Below are 16813 nucleotides of genomic sequence, written 5' to 3' on the forward strand. Positions count from 1 at the left end.
CAGGCTCTCTTGTGAACATGAAATGTTAATGTTCCCAACTGAAAAAATAAAATATCCCTTCCTGAAAGACTTACTGGAATAATCTGAGTAAGAAACTGTGCTGGGTAGTAAGGGGCCTAACGAGACGGACGGAGAGTGGCTTAGACAACGGTGTGGCAAATTGTGGCATCTCATGGCAATCATTGCTGGGCAGGGGGCTTTTCTCCAAGGCATTTCTCTAACATGGTGTTTTTCATCATGTCTCTAATTTTTGGTCTCAGAATGTTGACAGAACTCGTGGCCACGATAGAAGCAGTGTGACTGTCAAGGACCAGGCCTTTCCATACATTTCCTGGACTGGCTCTATCATTGCAGATGGATTTGGGCCTCTGTTGTCTACACTCCTGGATTTTAGACCAGTCAGTTTTAGGAGAAGCATTCAGGATGGAGTCTAAGAGACATTTATTCCCCCATAGTATTGGCTTGGATTATGCCTCAGAGGTGTTCTGGCTCATTTGGAGATCCTCATTGACTGAAGTTCATTTAGCTTTTTCAAACTAAAGAGGTGCAACTCCGGAACCGACCAGCAGATGGACTAATTGATATAAATTGGAAAGACTTGGAGCGTAAGCTCTGGGTACTAGCCTGAATTGGCTGCTAAATACCACCCTGTTTTTATGGGGCTCAGGAAAATCTCTAACTATGGCGTGTAACTCCAAGCGTGACCAAGGTGTAAAGAGAACTTGTCTAAGTGCATCCTCTGATTGCTTGCCTTCAGCTGTAGGGCCAAAACTCTGAGTGAACGGTGGGGAGCTAGGGAGCTGAAGGGCAGGGGTGAAAGGAGGAGAGAGGTTCCCTCTGTCTACAACCTCAGGGCCGAGGTGAACCTTAAGAAGTCAGTCAGCTCAGGGACTTCGCTGGTGGTCCAGTGGTTAAGACTCCACGCTCCCAATGCAGGGGGCACAGGTTCGATCCTTGGTCAGGGAACTAGATCCCGCATGCCTCAATGAAGATCGCGCATAACGCAACTAACACCTGGTGCAGCCAAAATAAATAAATAAATATTTAAAAAAAAGAAAGCTCAGAAGTGCCGCCCCACAGACCCCCAGGCTCCCTCTAGGCGGCCCCACCCTCTTGGGCTCTCCCATTCCAGCCCTCCCCACTCTGGGTCATCACTCACAGGGAAGAGGTCTGTCTCCCCCACTGGATGGTGAACCCCCCTGAAGGCAGGACCTGGGCTGTCTCAGTCACCACCGTGTCCCCAGCATCATCCAGCACAGTGTGAAAAATGGATGAACCAACGAATGAGCACATTCAGTGTGTAGACAAGTCATCGCATCAATTTAAAAGAAAATACCAACTATTGTGTATCAGCTTTCTACCATGGACCAGACTTGTGTTAACTGCATTGTTATTAATAGTTGTGAGTAGTAGCAATAACACCAAATAAAAAATTAAACCGTTAAGCCATGAGATTACTTGCTTTCCTATAAATCCTTATTTTTGCCTGCGCTGGGTCTTTGTTGCTGTGTGCGGGCTTTCTCTAGTTGCGGCAAGCCGGGGCTACTCTTCGCTGCGGTGCGCGGGCTTCTCATTGCGGTGGCTTCTCTTGTTGCGGATCATGGGCTCTAGGTGCACGGGCTTCAGTAGTTGTAGCACGTGGGCTCAGTAGTTGTGGCTCGCGCCGGCTCTAGAGCACAGGCTCAGTGGTTGTGGTGCACGGGCTTAGTTGCTCCGCAGCCTGTGGGATCTTCTCGGACCAGGGCTTGAACCACCTGACCCCTGCATTGGCAGGCGGATTCTCAGCCATTGCGCCACCAGGGAAGCCCCCTCTGTATATTTTTTACCCCAGTTAGTTCTCCTTCCCGAACTCCTCTCCCTTCAGTGCTCCTCCCCCATCCCTCCTCCATCCCATCTTCTTTCCAGGTGAACTCCATCTGGGTGAACCATAAACTAACGATAGGAGAGTGCGGTGTAGCCAAAGATCAAGGCCATTGGCCCAGGGATGAGTCCGTTTTAATTGTTGGGGAACTAGCTTTGTAAATAACCCCGCCACCTGCCCCCAGCCCCGCCATGCCCCTCCCCCGGGGCGTGTCCAGTTTGGGCTGGAAGCTGCTTCCCCTAGAACAGTTCATCGCTGGGCAGGCGTGGAGGGCCCCTCTCCGAAGACAGGAGGAGAGCATCCCGAGGCAGCCAGGGCGGGAGCACGAGGCCTCAGAGGACACTGATGCGCTCGGCCAGCCCCTGCATCTCGGGGTCCCGGGCTGGGAGGCCCCCGCCGAGCTCCCCGCCGCCTGGCAGCCCCGGCCCGGGCAGTGGGTGCTCTGCCACGAACTGCTCCCAGCGCGCATCGTCACTCTCGTGCGTGATGTACCGTTCGCCCATCTTCCCCTCCAGCTCTCGGAGGTCCAGCCACGTCTGGTACTCCTGCGCGGGGGAGAACAGGGGTTAGTTTGGGTGCTGCACCAAGGGCAGGCAATAGCGGCCAGAGCTTCGCCCCCATAAGATCTGCCCTGCCAGTGAGAAGCCGGGTACGAGGGAAGGTGAAGGCACACCCTTCACGACCTACCCAGCCAATTAGCTCCACCCCCTTCTACAGCCCAGCCAATGGGAGGCTCAGCCACGTTCCACGTCCATGAAAAATGTACCTACCTCCTTCATTACCTTAGCAGCCAGTAAGAGATATGGCTCCACCCCTTCCTCTAACCCAGCCAATGGGCCAGCCCCTCCCACTTCGCTCTCAGCCCCGCCCCTGCATCACCTGTAACCAGGGGTGGCTGAGAGACTTGTCCACGCTGTAGCGCTTGCGCATCTTCACCTGCAGCAGGTTGTTGATGAGGTCGATGGCTGCACCGCAAGGAGAGAGACAGCTCAAGCCCTGCGGGGTGAGGGGCCGTCCCTCCTAACTAACCTCCCTCCCATACTTCCTGTCTTCCTGAGCTTCCGGCTTCAGGACCTGCCCCTTGTTCTAACTTATTTAAGGCTTCTTGATGCACCCCAGTATCTTAGCCCTGCCCTTGGCTCACCCTCATACTTGGCTTTGCCCCAAAGCCACGGCCTCAGGACTTAATTTTCCCAGGCCCATCTTGAAGTCGGCAAGGCGCATCACACTACCAGGTCACAACGCCACAGCCCCTATATGCAGAGATCCCAAGATCTGCCTGCTTCCTGGCCCCCAACCCCTGCCACCACATGCTTCTCTGACCTCCACCTGCTCCCAGGTTCCAGGTGTGACTTTGGTCTCAGGGCCGGTCAGTCCTTCTCCTGGACAGCTTCAGAAACCCTCCATGGCCCCGCCCCTCCTCTAGCCATGCCCCTAAAACAGCTCCCTCCATCACTGGATCCAACCCCATGGCCCCAGGCCCATCTCCATCCCAGTCACAGACCCAATACCCAGCAAATTAGCCAAGCCCGTGTTCCTCAACCCTACCCCATGGTCCCACCGCTTCTGCAGGACTAACCCTTTTGGGGTCATAACCCCAAAGACTCCAGGCCCCAGCCAGTGCCTTGGGAGGATCTGTTCCTTCTCTTGGCCACCCCAGCCCTTTGGCTTTCTCAGGTCTAGTCCCTCTCCCGGTCCCACCCTAGACAAGCCAAGTCTTAGCCCCCAAGGCAGCAAGTGTCTGTCTTAGCGCTGCTAGGGCACTTCCTTTCCAAATCACATGACCTAGTCTAGGCCTGAGTCTAGGGACCCTGGTCCCACACACCCTCTTGAGTCCCTACCCCAACGTCCCAGGTCCTGGTGCCTCCCTGTTTAAAAGACGGCCCTCCCCATGCCCTTGCCCCATCACTAGGCTCCACCCTCATGACACCAGGCTCTTTCTTAGGGCCCAACCCTCCTGCGGCCCCGCCCATTCTTCCCACCATGCCCCCACCAGGCGGCCTCGCCCCTCTCCTCAGCCCAGGGGTCAGGTGGGTCCCACACCTCCTGCTGAGATGCAGCTCCAAGGGCAGGCTGGGTACATGAAGGCAGCGTTCTGAATCTGGTCTTTGATGTCCTCATCTTCATTGAAAGGAAACGTGCCACTGAGGCTGACGTACATGATCACGCCCACTGACCACATGTCCAGCGAGCGGTTGTAGCCCTGGTTGAGCAGCACCTCGGGCGCCAGGTAGGCCGGCGTGCCCACCACCGAGCGCCGGAACGACTTCTCGCCGATGATGCGAGCGAAGCCGAAGTCACACAGCTTCACCTGCGGAGGCGAAGAATAGAGGGTCTGAGGGTGTGTGGAGGTCGCGCTCCCCGCCCCTCTGCAAGTGTACCCCACCACGGTTTCCAGACAAACTCGAATGCTGGTTCGAATCCAGGTTCCTCTGTTCACTATCTGGGTGACCCTGGGCAAGTGACTTCCTCTCTCTGTGCCTCAGTTTCCTCATCTGTACGAGGAGGAGGAGGACGAGGGGGAGCGTACCAACGCCTGTATCAGAGGGCTGCCGTGAGGATTCCATGAGTTCATCCATCTCAAGCTCACAGGACAATAAATGCCCGGCATGCAGTGAGGGGTCCATAAAGGCTCCCTGCCACTAGACCTCTGTCACATCGAGCAGGTCTCAACCTGCTCGTGCCTCTGCTTCCTCTTTTGCACAGTGGAGATGCTAACAGTTCCTACTTAAAGGGTAGGGTGTATGAATTGAAATATATGGAAAGTGTTAGGAGCAGCGGCAGGCATAGAGCGACCCTCGGTGATCTCAGCGGAGGGACATAACTTCTCCCAGCCCGGGTTTTGTCTTCTGGATTGGGAATGTTAACAGCAGCTGCCGCTCAGGCTTCCCTGGGGATTAAATGGGACCGAACATGTAAATCGCTGACGATGGTATCCAGACGGTAACAGGTGAGAACTTACCTTGCCCTTGTTGGGGGCAGTCTAGGGTCAGGGACAGGCTTTAGAGCCAGCAGTATCTGGGTTCAAGGTCCTGTCTGCTGCTTACCAGTCCACGGGCAGCTGCTACCTCTATTCACATACTGTCCCTCCCCTACACAAAACCCTTCTCTGGCTGACTATTGCCCTGAGCCTCTGTTGCCTTCAAAAACAGCCACACCCCAACCCCTGACCCAAATCTCAATGTGACAGCCATGCCACCCTTTCCTAAGATCCTTTGCTCTTTTGACAGACCTTACAATCTTTTCCAAGATCCACACTTTTCTACCTTACAATGGAATATTATATGGCCATAAAAGGAAGTGAAGTACTGACACATGCTACAACATAAACGAACCTTGAAAACATTAACTAAGTGAAAGAAGCCAGTCACAAAGACCACATATTATATTATTGTATATTCCATATATTTAATTCCATTTGTATACAATGCTCAGAACAGACAAATCCATGGAAAGCAGATTAGTGGTTGTGGGTTGGGGGGATGATGGGACTGGAGGATGTTGGCTAAGAGGTATGAGGTTTCTTTTGTGGTGGTGAAAATATTCCAAAATTGATCGTGGTGATGGTTGCACAACTCTGAATACATTAAAAGCCACTGAATTGTATACTTTAAATCGGTGAATTGTATAGTATATGCATTATATCTCAATAAAGCTGTTAAAAAAACCAAAGTACAGATCTTTCTACCACAGGACCTTTGCACAGGCTGTTCCAGCTGCCTAGAACACTTGTCCCCCCAAAAAACTACTCCTTCTTCAGAAAGGTTTTCTCTGACTGTCCACTGGGCTACATAGTTATGTGAGCTCATAGAACGGTGTCATGGAACTCATCACAGATATAATTACATTTTTGTGACAATTTCATCAACATTTGCTTTTCCCTCTATGATCTTTGCTGTCCAATATGGTGGCCACTGGCCACATGTGGCTGCTGAGCACTTGAATGTGGCAAGTGCAACTGAGGAACTACTTTCTATTTAATCTTAATTAATTTATATTTTATTTATTTATTTATTTATTTATTTATTTTTGCAGTACGCGGGCCTCTCACTGTTGTGGCCTCTCCCGTTGCGGAGCACAGGCTCCGGACGCTTAGGCTCAGCGGCCATGGCTCACGGGCCCAGCCGCTCCGCGGCATGTGGGATCTTCCCGGACCGGGGCACGAACCCGTGTCCCCTGCATCGGCAGGCGGACTCTCAACCACTGCGCCACCAGGGAAGCCCTAATTTATATTTTAAAAGGGATCCTAGGGACTTCCCTGGCAGTCCAGTGGTTAAGAATCCACACTTCCACTGCAGGGGGCATGGGTCTGATCCCTGGCTGGGGAACTAAGATCCCACGTGCCGTGTGGTATGGTCAAAAATAAAAAATAAAATAAAAAATAAAATAAAAATAAAAAGAGATTCTAGATTTTGTTATTGGAAAACTTTTAAATATGCTTGGAACAGCTTGGGTGTGTCAATTTACTTTCCCAACAGTTAATTTTATGAAATCTAAGTACAAAACCGAGTATTTCTGATAGAAATTTAATATCTGAATTGAGATGTGCTGTAAGTGTAAAATACACACCGGGTTTGGAAGACAGTATGAAAAGAAAGAATATTTCATTAATAATGTTTATGCTGGGACTTTCCTGGTGGTCCAGTGGCTAAGACTCTATGCACCCAGTGCAGGGGGCGTAGGTTCGATCCCTGGTCAGGGAACTAGATCCCACATGCTGCAGCTGAGAGTTCTCATGCTGCAACTAAAGATACCGCATGTCGCAACTAAGATCCGGCGCAGCCAAACAAACCAATAAATAAATATATTTCTTTAATTTAAAAAAACTCAATAATGTTTATGCTGATTGCATGTTGAAATTGTCATATTTAGATATACTAGAATAATTATTAAAGTTAATTTCACCAGTTTCTTTTCACTGTTTAAAATGTGGCTACTAGAAAATGTAAAATTACACATATGGTTCACATTATGTTTCTAGTGGATATTACTGCTCGAAGTTAGAGTTTCTCATTCACCGCACTATTGACATTAGGGAAAGATAATCCTTTGTTATGGGGCTGTCCTGTGCACTGTAGGGTGTTTAGATGCCAGTAGTAACTGCCCCCCCAAACAGCCGTGACAACCAAAAATGTCTCCAACATTGTCAAATGTCCCCCGGGGGGCAAAATCACCCCCCCCCCACCGCTGTAAACCAGTGGGCATAGAGATGGGGATGTCTCTACTTACCACAGTTCCTAATGCCCCAGCATGGAGCCTGGCACAAAGTAGGCACACAGTAATTTTTAGTTGGTGACCAAAATGAACTTTTAAAATGAAATGAAATAATCACAAAACATAGATAATAAAGCAAAAACTTCACAGGGATCTGGAAGGGCTAAATGAGAACCTGTAAGTAAAGGCCCTTAAACACAGTAGACACACAATCAACTGTAGCTGTTATAATCATCACTCTTGCTTAATCTGGTTCTGCCCCAAGGGGGTTCTCATCGACTAGTCAGAGGCTCATCAAAACTGTTTTCCTAAGAGACCCACAGAAGAAATTACCAGTGGCCCCCCTCTGATATCTGTTCTCTGCTTCTCCCCTTAATAAAAATCCTGAATTTTTAATGAGCCACATGGTCACCCAGAATGAAAACTACATTTCCCAGTTCCCTTTGCAGCCAGCCATGACCACGTGATAAAGTTCCAGTCAATGGGATGTGAGAAGTGCCCCATGCAACTTCAAACTAGTGCCTTAGGGAAGGTAAGGGGTGTATCCATTTCTTCTACCCCGTTTCTTTCCTCCCTTCCTCCCACCCCCATTATCTTTTTACAATTGGGGGCGCGGCAGCAGCACATCATGGACCATGAAGACCAGGCAACACCATAGAGAGGCCAGAACGAGACAGCAGGAGCTGTGGTCCCAACACCATGGAACTGCTTTTTCACCCTCAAAATGCTTATGCTGGACCCTACACAAGTGAGAAACAAGCCTCTATCTCATTTAGGCCATTATCTTGGGTCTCTGTGTCTGATTAATTATCTTGATTAATACAATCCCCACCCACCACCAGTATTGGATGGACTTCCCCAAATCAGGAGGAGACATGTCTGACCTGAGGAAATGGGTCGGCTGACGCCAGCAACACATTTTCCGGTTTCAAGTCACAGTGGACGATATTCTTGAAGTGAAGGTGTCTCAAAGCCACCAGGATCTGAGGGGAGGCAATGGAGCCAGTAAGAAAGTTAGAAAGGTCCCTGCCCCAAGATTCTGCCCTCAGCAGCCAGCCCTCCAAACCCCATCCATGCCCCACTCTGTACGCCTAAAGATGCCCCCCAGCACTAGGGGAGGCACTGGAGCACCAACGAAGAATTTCAGAACCCCAGAACCATTTCCGTCAGAGATAGATAGGAGTTGGACATATAATTCTAGGAAGGCTGAACTGGAGCAGAGATTTGGGAAGCTCCTGAGACACTTTGGCATGTGGATCATGATGAAAAAGTGCTATGAATAAAGCAGTGGCTTTCAAGGAGGTACTATTGTGTGATTCCATTTTTAAAAAAATATTTTTCAGCCATTAAAAAAGTGGAAACAATACAAACAATACCAATATGACATGTTATAAATTAAACGTAACACCTTTAAAAGGTGGGGGGATTGTCGGGCCAGCCTACTAAGGTAGCAAACCCGGCTCCACACTTACTAGCCTGTTGCCTAGGGCAAGTCTCTTAACCTCTCTGGGTCTCAGTTTTCTCACCTGTAAAATGGGGGTAATAGCAGTACCCATCCTCATCGGTTGCTGTGAGCTTTAAGTGAGTTGAGGCATATAGAGTGCTTAGGGCAGTGTCTGGCACAGAGTAAGCACTCCATGTGAGCTATTATTATTTTGCTGTTTTTACTTATTATTCTTGTGGTGGTCTGTTAGCAGACATATTCCTGTGAGTGTTTCAAATAAAACTTTTCCTGCTGTATCTATTAATTCAAGAGTATTCTACGATGGCAAGGTGAGCTGACTTAAAAAAAAAAAAAAACCGTTACCATCTGTTACCACTAATCTATGGGAGCCATGGTTTTCCTTGATTCTAGGTAACCCAAACAAAATGCCAAATACACCGGAAGTACAGAGTGATATAAGCATCAAGTTGTAATCTATATCTTAGAACTGAAGTATTTGTACTTTCTCATTGTTTTTGTTGGATGATTTTCGAGTATGGAAATGCTATTTGAAAGCTACTGCTGAGGTCCAAGCTCCTCATTCTACAGACAGGGAGACTGAGATCCAAAGATGTGTATGGACATCCTCTTCTACAGATCTTCAGTTTTTTGATTTTTCCAACCCCTAGTAAATGTGGTGAACAAAAAGGACAGATTGGAAGCTAGACAAACCCAGGTTCAAACCTTGACCAGATTGCTACCTAGCAATGTGACCTTGTAGCTGTGTGACCCTGGGCAAGACCTAGGAACCTCCCTCCACCTCAGTTTCCTCATCTGTAAGATGTGGATTATAGTAATACCTACCTCAAAGGTGGTTGTGAAGCCTATAAGTTCATGAGGTATAGGGCTTAGCACAGGACTTGGGGTGGGGCAGGCAAGAGGCAAAAAGCAGAAATCTGCAAAGGGAAAGAGAAAGAGAAGAGCACAGGCAAAAAGAGAGGAAGAGATGAAAGACCAGAAAGAGAAACTGCCTCAGTTGCTGAAGGCAGGCAGTTTCCTCTCCCCAGCTGAAGTCTGGATGAGCCTGCCTCAGTGGGTTTCTATCCCCACCCTGCAAGTCAGCCTGACAAAGGCACACAGCTTGGGAAAGCAAGGGTGCTGGGCCTGGAGAAAGGAAGCCAGCACAGGGGACTTTGCAACCAACAGAGAACATGTCCCAGAATCAGGTGTGGAACCAGCCAGGTGGGAAGATCTTTCTAGGAAGGCTGTGAAACCCAGAAAGTGAAAGTAAACACCATGAACAAAATAAAGAGGAAAAGAAATACTGGGATTAGAGATGGGTACAACACAAGCAGCAAAGATTCAGGGTCCTTCATATACAAAGAGCTCTTACAATTCAATAAGAATAATCCAATTGAAAAATGGGCAAAGAGTACATAAAGCACAGGCCAATAAACATGTGAAAATATGCTCAACTTCACCCATAATTTTTAAACCAGCAAATGAAGCCACATGTAGAATTATTTTTCCACCTTTAAAACTGGTGATTGGGCTTCCCTGGTGGCACAGTGGTTATGAGTCTGCCTGCCAATGCAAGGGACATGGGTTCAAGCCCTGGTCCAGGAAGATCCCACATGCCGCAGAGCAACTAAGCCAGTGCACCACAACTACTGGGCCTGCACTCTAGAGCCCACAAGCCAAAACTACTGAGCTCACGTGCCACAACAACTGATGCCTGTGTACCTAGAGCCCGTGCTCAGCAACAAGAGAAGCCACTGCAATGATAAGCCCACATACCGCCAGGAAGAGTAGCCCCCACTCGCCACAACTAGAGAAAGCCCACCCGTGGCAATGAAGACCCAATGCAGCCAAAAATAAATAAATAACATTAAAAAAAAAAAAAAGACTGGTGATTATATTGGGAATTCCCTGGCTGTCCAGTGGTTAGGACTCGGTGTTTTTACTTCTGTGGCCTGGGTTCAATCCCTGGTTGGGGAACTGAGATCCTGCAAGCCATGCAGCATGGCAAACAAACAAACAAAAAGCCTGGTGGTTATATTATCCAGAGTTAGTAAGGAATGAGAAAATAGACACCCTCAAACTTTGTTGGTGAGAACAAAGATTGAAGAAGGTTCTAGAGGACTTCCCTGGTGGCACAGTGGTTAAGAATGTGCCTGCCAATGCAGGGGACATGGGTTCGATCCCTGGTCCAGGAAGATCCTACATGCCACGGTTCAACCAAGCCCATGCGCCACAACTACTGAAGCCCGTGCGCCTAGAGCCAGAGCTCCGCAGCAAGAGAAGCTACCGCAGTGAGAAGCCTGCGCGCAGCAATGAAGACCCAACATAGCCAAAAATAAATAAATTTATTTTTAAAAAAAGAAAGAGGTTTTAGAGAATAACCAGGCAACATCTTTTTAAAAAATTTAAAGCACATTTCCCTGGGCTCAGGAGTCTACTCTTCGAAATGTATTCTATTGAAATTCTGCCACCAGAACCTGTCGATGTTTGTAGACAAATGTTCACAGGATGTTGTTTGCAGTAGTGGAATAGTGAAACCAACTACATGCTCAGCAACTGGGGAATTTGGTGCTATCCGTCATGGGGCACAATTAAGAAAAAGAGGCAGTTCTGCTAACTACACACTGAAATAGAACAGTCTTCCAGAAGCACTGTTAAAGTAAAGAAAGTAAGAAGCAGAACAACGTAGCATTATATATGTGAAATCAATTAAAATGCATGCGCTTGTGCACGTGCACACACACACAAATAACACAAATTAGTTTGACTTTACTCAGTAAAAGCACAGCTCCTAGGTTTAAATCCCACCAGCTGTGTGACCCTGGGCAAGTTACTTATAAAGTCCCTGAGCCTCAGTAAAATGGGAGTAATAATAACCACTACCACATAGGTTGCTATGAAGATTAAATGAACTAAAACAGTGCCTGGCATAGAGTAAGTGCTCAGTAAAGTTTAGTGACCACATTACTTATCATCTTCATTATCAGCATCCCCCGTCCCAGCCCTGCCCACTCTGGGTGATCACTGTCCAGGGCTGGGGCTATTTTGGTCGCCGCTGTGTCCTCACACTGCCCAGTATGGCCAGGCACAGGGGTTCAGGCAGTGTTTGTTGAACCATTTAATAAATGAATGAATGAATGAGCTCTTCAGAGAAAGGCCTCTCTCCCCTTCCTTTTTTCGTCATGAATAAAGTCAGGCCCAGTGAACCTGACTCATTATATAAAGTAATAAAAAATATAAAATAATAATCATTTATTACTTTTCTATAATATAATTATTACTACTCTATTATTTTCTACTTATTATCCTATTATGTTTCTATTGTTATTACTCTATTATTATTATTCTATTAACTGTTCTATTATAATCTATTATAATTTAAAAATTATCACTCTAATACTTTTTCTATGATTGTTATTATTACTCTATTATTACATTTTCTATTACTCGCTATTATGACTCCCACCCAAGGTCTGCCTGCCCTTCAGGGGCACACGGCACATGTGCGTCTTGCAGGGCAGGTGGGGAGCCGGGGCGGGGAGGCTGGCTTTGGACGGGGCAGTGGGCGGGGCAGGCGCACCTGGGTGATGAGGAACTTGGTGAGGCGCTCAGGCAGCCGGCCCTTCTCGCTGGAGAGGATCATCTCCAGCATGTCCCCGTGCAGCTTCTCCATCACCACAAATACCTTCTCCGGGGTCTCGAACATACACTCCAGGTTGACAATCCCCGGGTGCCGCAGACTCTGGGGTGGGTGGGGTGGGGGGCGGGGCGGGGGTCAGAACCCAGGTCACCCGCAAACTTGAGACCCCAGAGGGCAAGCCATAGGAGCAGGCAGACGACAAACAAGACAGATATCCCCGGAGGGTCGGCTGTTCCTTCCCTGGGGGTGTCACTGGGGGAGGGGAAAGGGCTTCCACAGCCCCAGACAGAACCGCCCCTCCAGCGCCACCAAGTGTCCAGAAGGATCTTTACGTCATGAAATTCTGGTGAAGGTCCAGGGTTGTGGGAACAAGAGAAGGGGAGCGTGGAGAAATGGGAAGGAGCTTTGTGCATCTGTATCTTTTAAATCCCTGCCCTCCTTCCCTTCCCCAGCCCCTGCCTAGCTGAACCCCATCTCTCCCACTCAGGTCCCCACCCAGCCTCCTCCCTGGCGTCCAGGTTCCAGCCCCACACCTTTTCCCCCTACCCTCCAATAGCAGCCAGAGGGATCTTTCAAAAGTTCACATCTGACCCTGTCCCTTCCTTGCTCAAAATCCTTCCATGGCTCCCCAGCACCCTCAGGAGAAAGCCCATAGGGTGTGACCCCCAGCCTCCCCGCTAGCCTCACCACCCACCACCTTTCTTCACATAAACCATCTAGTAACCTTGAACTCCTTCAAGTTCCTAGAAGACTTCGTGTTCCCTCTCACCTCTGGACCTTTGCACGGGTTGGTCCCTCTGCTCAGAATACCTTCTCTACCCCTTCAGTCTCAACATGCATGGTGCCTCCGCTAGGAAGCCTTCCCTGACTATCCCCAGCCTGGTGGAAGTGGGAAGGGGGCAAAGGAGGAAGTGGGAAGGGAAGGCCCTTCCTGGGTGGGGAGGGGGGCAGAGCTGGACCACAGAGCTCAGGGGTCACCTGCAGAATGGCCACTTCGTTCCGGAGTTGGCTCTCCTGCTTGGTGGGGAAACGCAGTTTGTCGATGACCTTTACTGCCACGTCCCGGCCTGTCTTCCGGTGCTTTCCTGGGCAGGGGGTAGGGGAGATGGGGGATGAGGGGAGCAGGACCTTCCAGTCCTGGCAAGAGGAAGCCCCCACCGGAGAGACACAGCCGGAGTTGGGCAGAGGTGGATGAAAGGCCATCATGGGGGCTCTGAGGGGTCCCCAGGAGAGATGCGAGGGGTGGGGGGCCCTGGGAATAAAGGTGGAAAGTAAAGACAGAGCTCTGAGGAGGGGAATCTATAACATGGGAAACTAGATTTATAACCAATCAGAATCTAGCATCTAGCTCTGTGGCCAATCAGCGTAGAATTTACCTTCCCTATTAATAATGGAAGAAAGTCATTGGCCTTTCCCAGTGAGAAAAGACGAGCCTGCAACCATCTGTCCCCGGGATCTAGCTTTCTAATCAACTAGAAAAAGTGGTGAGCATGCAGGCAATCAAAGGGAAGGTCTGTGCTCAAGACCCCTTTCTGGGTCAGCTCTTGAAGCATCCTTACCGCCATAGACCACTCCAAACTGGCCCGAGCCCAGCACCTCATCCGGGAAGATTTGGTAGACAGTGGCAATGTCCTGCAGGGTGGGGACAGGGAGGGTCAGGGGTGCAAATGGAGATGGGGAGGTCAAGGAGACTAGGAGGGTGGGAGAACTGGGAGGCTGTTTGGGAGAGGGAGGGGAACACATCCTTGGGGCTGTGGGATGTGGGCAGGGTCTCACCACATTCTCTTGGATCTGGCTGTTAGACACAGAGATGCTCAGAGAAGCTTGTCCTGGGGAGAGGAGGAGGCGGAGGTGAGGGGACCCCACGCTCAAGATCACGTTCACCCATAACTCCACTCTCTGGAGCCAGTAGTCAGGCTACTGACTGACTTGTCCACTAAGAACCTCAGTTTCCTCCTCTGGAAGAATGGAAACAATAAAAAGACCTCTCTCCTAGGGCCAGTGAGAGGAGGAAATGAGACAGGAGCTCAAAAAGTGATGCCATGAATGAGTTCATGGAGCATTTCACTCTGTGATCTCAGCACCAAGTGATGATCCCATTTTACAGAGGAGGAAACTGAGGCTCAGTGGGAAACTCCAAACTGACTCCGGCATCTTCCCCTGCATTTGCCCCGCGACTAATCCAACCAAGGTCAGACATTTCCAAAGTCTTGATCCTTCTGCCATTTGAACATCTGTCCCCTCCCTGAGGAACATCCGGCCCTCGCCCCTCAGCCTCCTCCCTGGTCTCCCTGCCCCGTTCCGCCCTCTCCTATTTGCCCTCCATAAGGAAGCCAGAGGCATTTTGCTGAAGCACAAACCTGACTCCATCCTTCCCCTGCTCAAAACCCTGCCATGGCCCCCCAGTGCCCTGAGGAGGAAGGCCAAGGCCCTTAAATGGCCTGACAAGCAGAGTTTGGTCCCTCTGCCTCTTTGACTTCATCCCCTCCCTTCCTGTTGTGTGTGTTCCCGACACGCTGGCCTCCTTGCTGGGCCTCCGATACAGCAAGGTCTCTCCTATCTCTGGGCCTTTGCATTTGCTGTTTCCTCTGCCAGGAATGCTCTTTCCCTCATTGTGGACTTAGTTAAATCCTCCTCATCTCTCAGTCTCAGCTCAAATGTTACTCCTGGGGTCATGTCAGATTCCTTTAGCACATGTTCTACGTCCCACTTGTCTTTCATACAGGATGATCTGATGAATGTCTGTTACTCACCCTGGACTATGAGCTCCATAAGGCAGGAACCTGGGACTCCCTGATCATCCTTTGCCTCTGTGTGAAAGGATTTCCCACTTCCTTTCCCTTCATTTCACCCCTCTTCAACTTCCAGGTCTTAGCTCAGATGTTGCCTCCTTCAGGAAGCCCTCCGGGACACCCAGGCTGGGTTAGTCACCCCCTCTGAGCTCCCACAGCCCTCTGGCTCCCCTATCCCAGCCCTGCCCACTCTGAGTCATCACTGTCTGGGAACAGGTCTGTCTTCCTTACTGGACTATGAGCTCCAGGAAGGCAGGTCCTGGGCTGTCTTGGTCATAGCGGTGCCCCCAGCATTATCCAGCACAGGCCAGGCACAAAGGAGCATGAATTAAAAAGTCTGAACTCACAGTTTGGAGGAGTTGGCACCCCTGGGAAAAGACTCAGAAAGGGAAAGTAACATGCCCAAGACTGTACGTTAGGTCTAGGGCTTAATGATTTAGACCCAGGCCTGCTGAGTCCAGAAGCCATATTCTCCACTCTGACATTCCCTGGCTCTTCCCTTCTCCAGGATCCCACCCAAGCCCTCCAAGACCCATCCTCCCAGGGACCCAGGGTGGGGGACTTACTGTGGGGCGCATGGCCTGGGGCACTGGGTGCATCCTGGAGGATGACAGGCATCAGAGCCTGGCGGATGGCTGTTTCCCAGCCCCGGGCAGTCTCGGCCCCCTGCCCGCTGGGCCCCCCTGGGGCTCCGCCAGGGGTTTCGCCCACAAAGTAGGTGGTGTTGGCAGTGACAATCTCGAAGCAGTGTGGGTTGGTGCCTGGTGGCACAAGGCTGAAGTTCTGGGCAGGCTCCACGGCAAGGATTTCAGACAGTGGAATTTCCTGGCAGGACACAGAGCCAGCACCCGTGAGGGCTCCAGGCTGACTCTGGGGCTCTCCACTTACTCAGACGAGCACACAGACCCAGTGTCATTGCAGAAGGGGCTGGTTTGCATGGAGGGGCCAGGAAAGGCCTCCTGGTGGAAGTTACATTGAAGCAGAGATCGGAAAGGTAAGAAGAGGCCAGCTGGTGGAGGAGTGGGTGGAGCATGTGCAAAGGCCCTGAGGTAGAAAAGGCTTGTGTTCAAGGAACATGCCATATCCCCATTACATGGATGGTGCCTGGCACACAATAGGCACGCCATGTTTGATGAATTAATAAAGGATATAAATAAATAAATAAATAAATAAATAAATAAATGAAATCAGGCTAGGGCCAGGCCTAAAGGGCCTCATGGGCCACAGGGAGGAGCCTGAGCTTTGTCTCCAGGGCCTTGGGGAGCCACAGAAGGGTTTAGTGCAAGGTGGGGAACAGTTCTCTCTGGCTGTGTGTGGAGGGTGGATGGGAGAGGATGGGACTAACATAGGAGACCAGGAAGGAGGCAGAGGGGGCCGTGGGAGGAGAGAGGTTGCAGTGTCTATGGGGAGGAAAAAGAGTGTGCTTTGAAAAGTGCTGAAAGACAAAGGAAGGGAGGAAGAAAAGAAGGAAAGAGTGAGAAAGAGAGACAGACTTAAGTAGCCAATAAAACCAGGAGACAGAGATGTGGTGGTGGGGATGTTCTTTTAGATAGCGTGGCTTGAGGAAGACGGGAAGGGTAAGAAGGAAGCAGCCATGGGAAGGGTAAGGAAGATGCTCCAGAGCAGGTAAACAGCGAGGTGTCTGGGTTTTATTCCAAGGGGAGCGGGAGCCATTGGAAGCTTGTGATGGTTTTAATGGACTCCTCTGGCTGCTGCGTGGGAGAAGACAGGACAAGGGCAGCAGAAGGACCGGGGAGGAGCCTGGCTGGAATGCAGCGCTGGCATGGGAGGCGGTGATGAATGAGTACAAGGAAAGAATTCAATAAATTAATTATAAAGTTATAATGATAACACACTTATAG

At 50.0% G+C, this 16813-nt stretch overlaps 1 protein-coding gene across 1 annotated transcript in view; it reads right to left on the reverse strand.

Moving 5' to 3' along the window:
- Positions 1–1954: 1954 nt before the first annotated feature.
- Positions 1955–16813, reverse strand: part of PRKD2 (protein kinase D2) — a gene marked incomplete at its 5' end in the record, with an annotated part of 28606 nt that continues 13747 nt past the window's right edge. Inside the window, 9 exons of the mRNA XM_079723289.1 lie at positions 1955–2406; positions 2741–2826; positions 3905–4172; positions 7960–8058; positions 12100–12261; positions 13138–13244; positions 13719–13791; positions 13936–13988; positions 15518–15776. Coding sequence (XP_079579415.1) covers positions 2194–2406; positions 2741–2826; positions 3905–4172; positions 7960–8058; positions 12100–12261; positions 13138–13244; positions 13719–13791; positions 13936–13988; positions 15518–15776 — 1320 coding nt within the window. The 3' untranslated portion in view covers positions 1955–2193. The remainder of the gene's footprint in view (positions 2407–2740; positions 2827–3904; positions 4173–7959; positions 8059–12099; positions 12262–13137; positions 13245–13718; positions 13792–13935; positions 13989–15517; positions 15777–16813) is intronic.

This window comes from Hyperoodon ampullatus (genome assembly GCF_949752795.1).
Source record: "Hyperoodon ampullatus genome assembly, chromosome: 18".
Lineage (NCBI taxonomy): Eukaryota > Metazoa > Chordata > Mammalia > Artiodactyla > Ziphiidae > Hyperoodon > Hyperoodon ampullatus.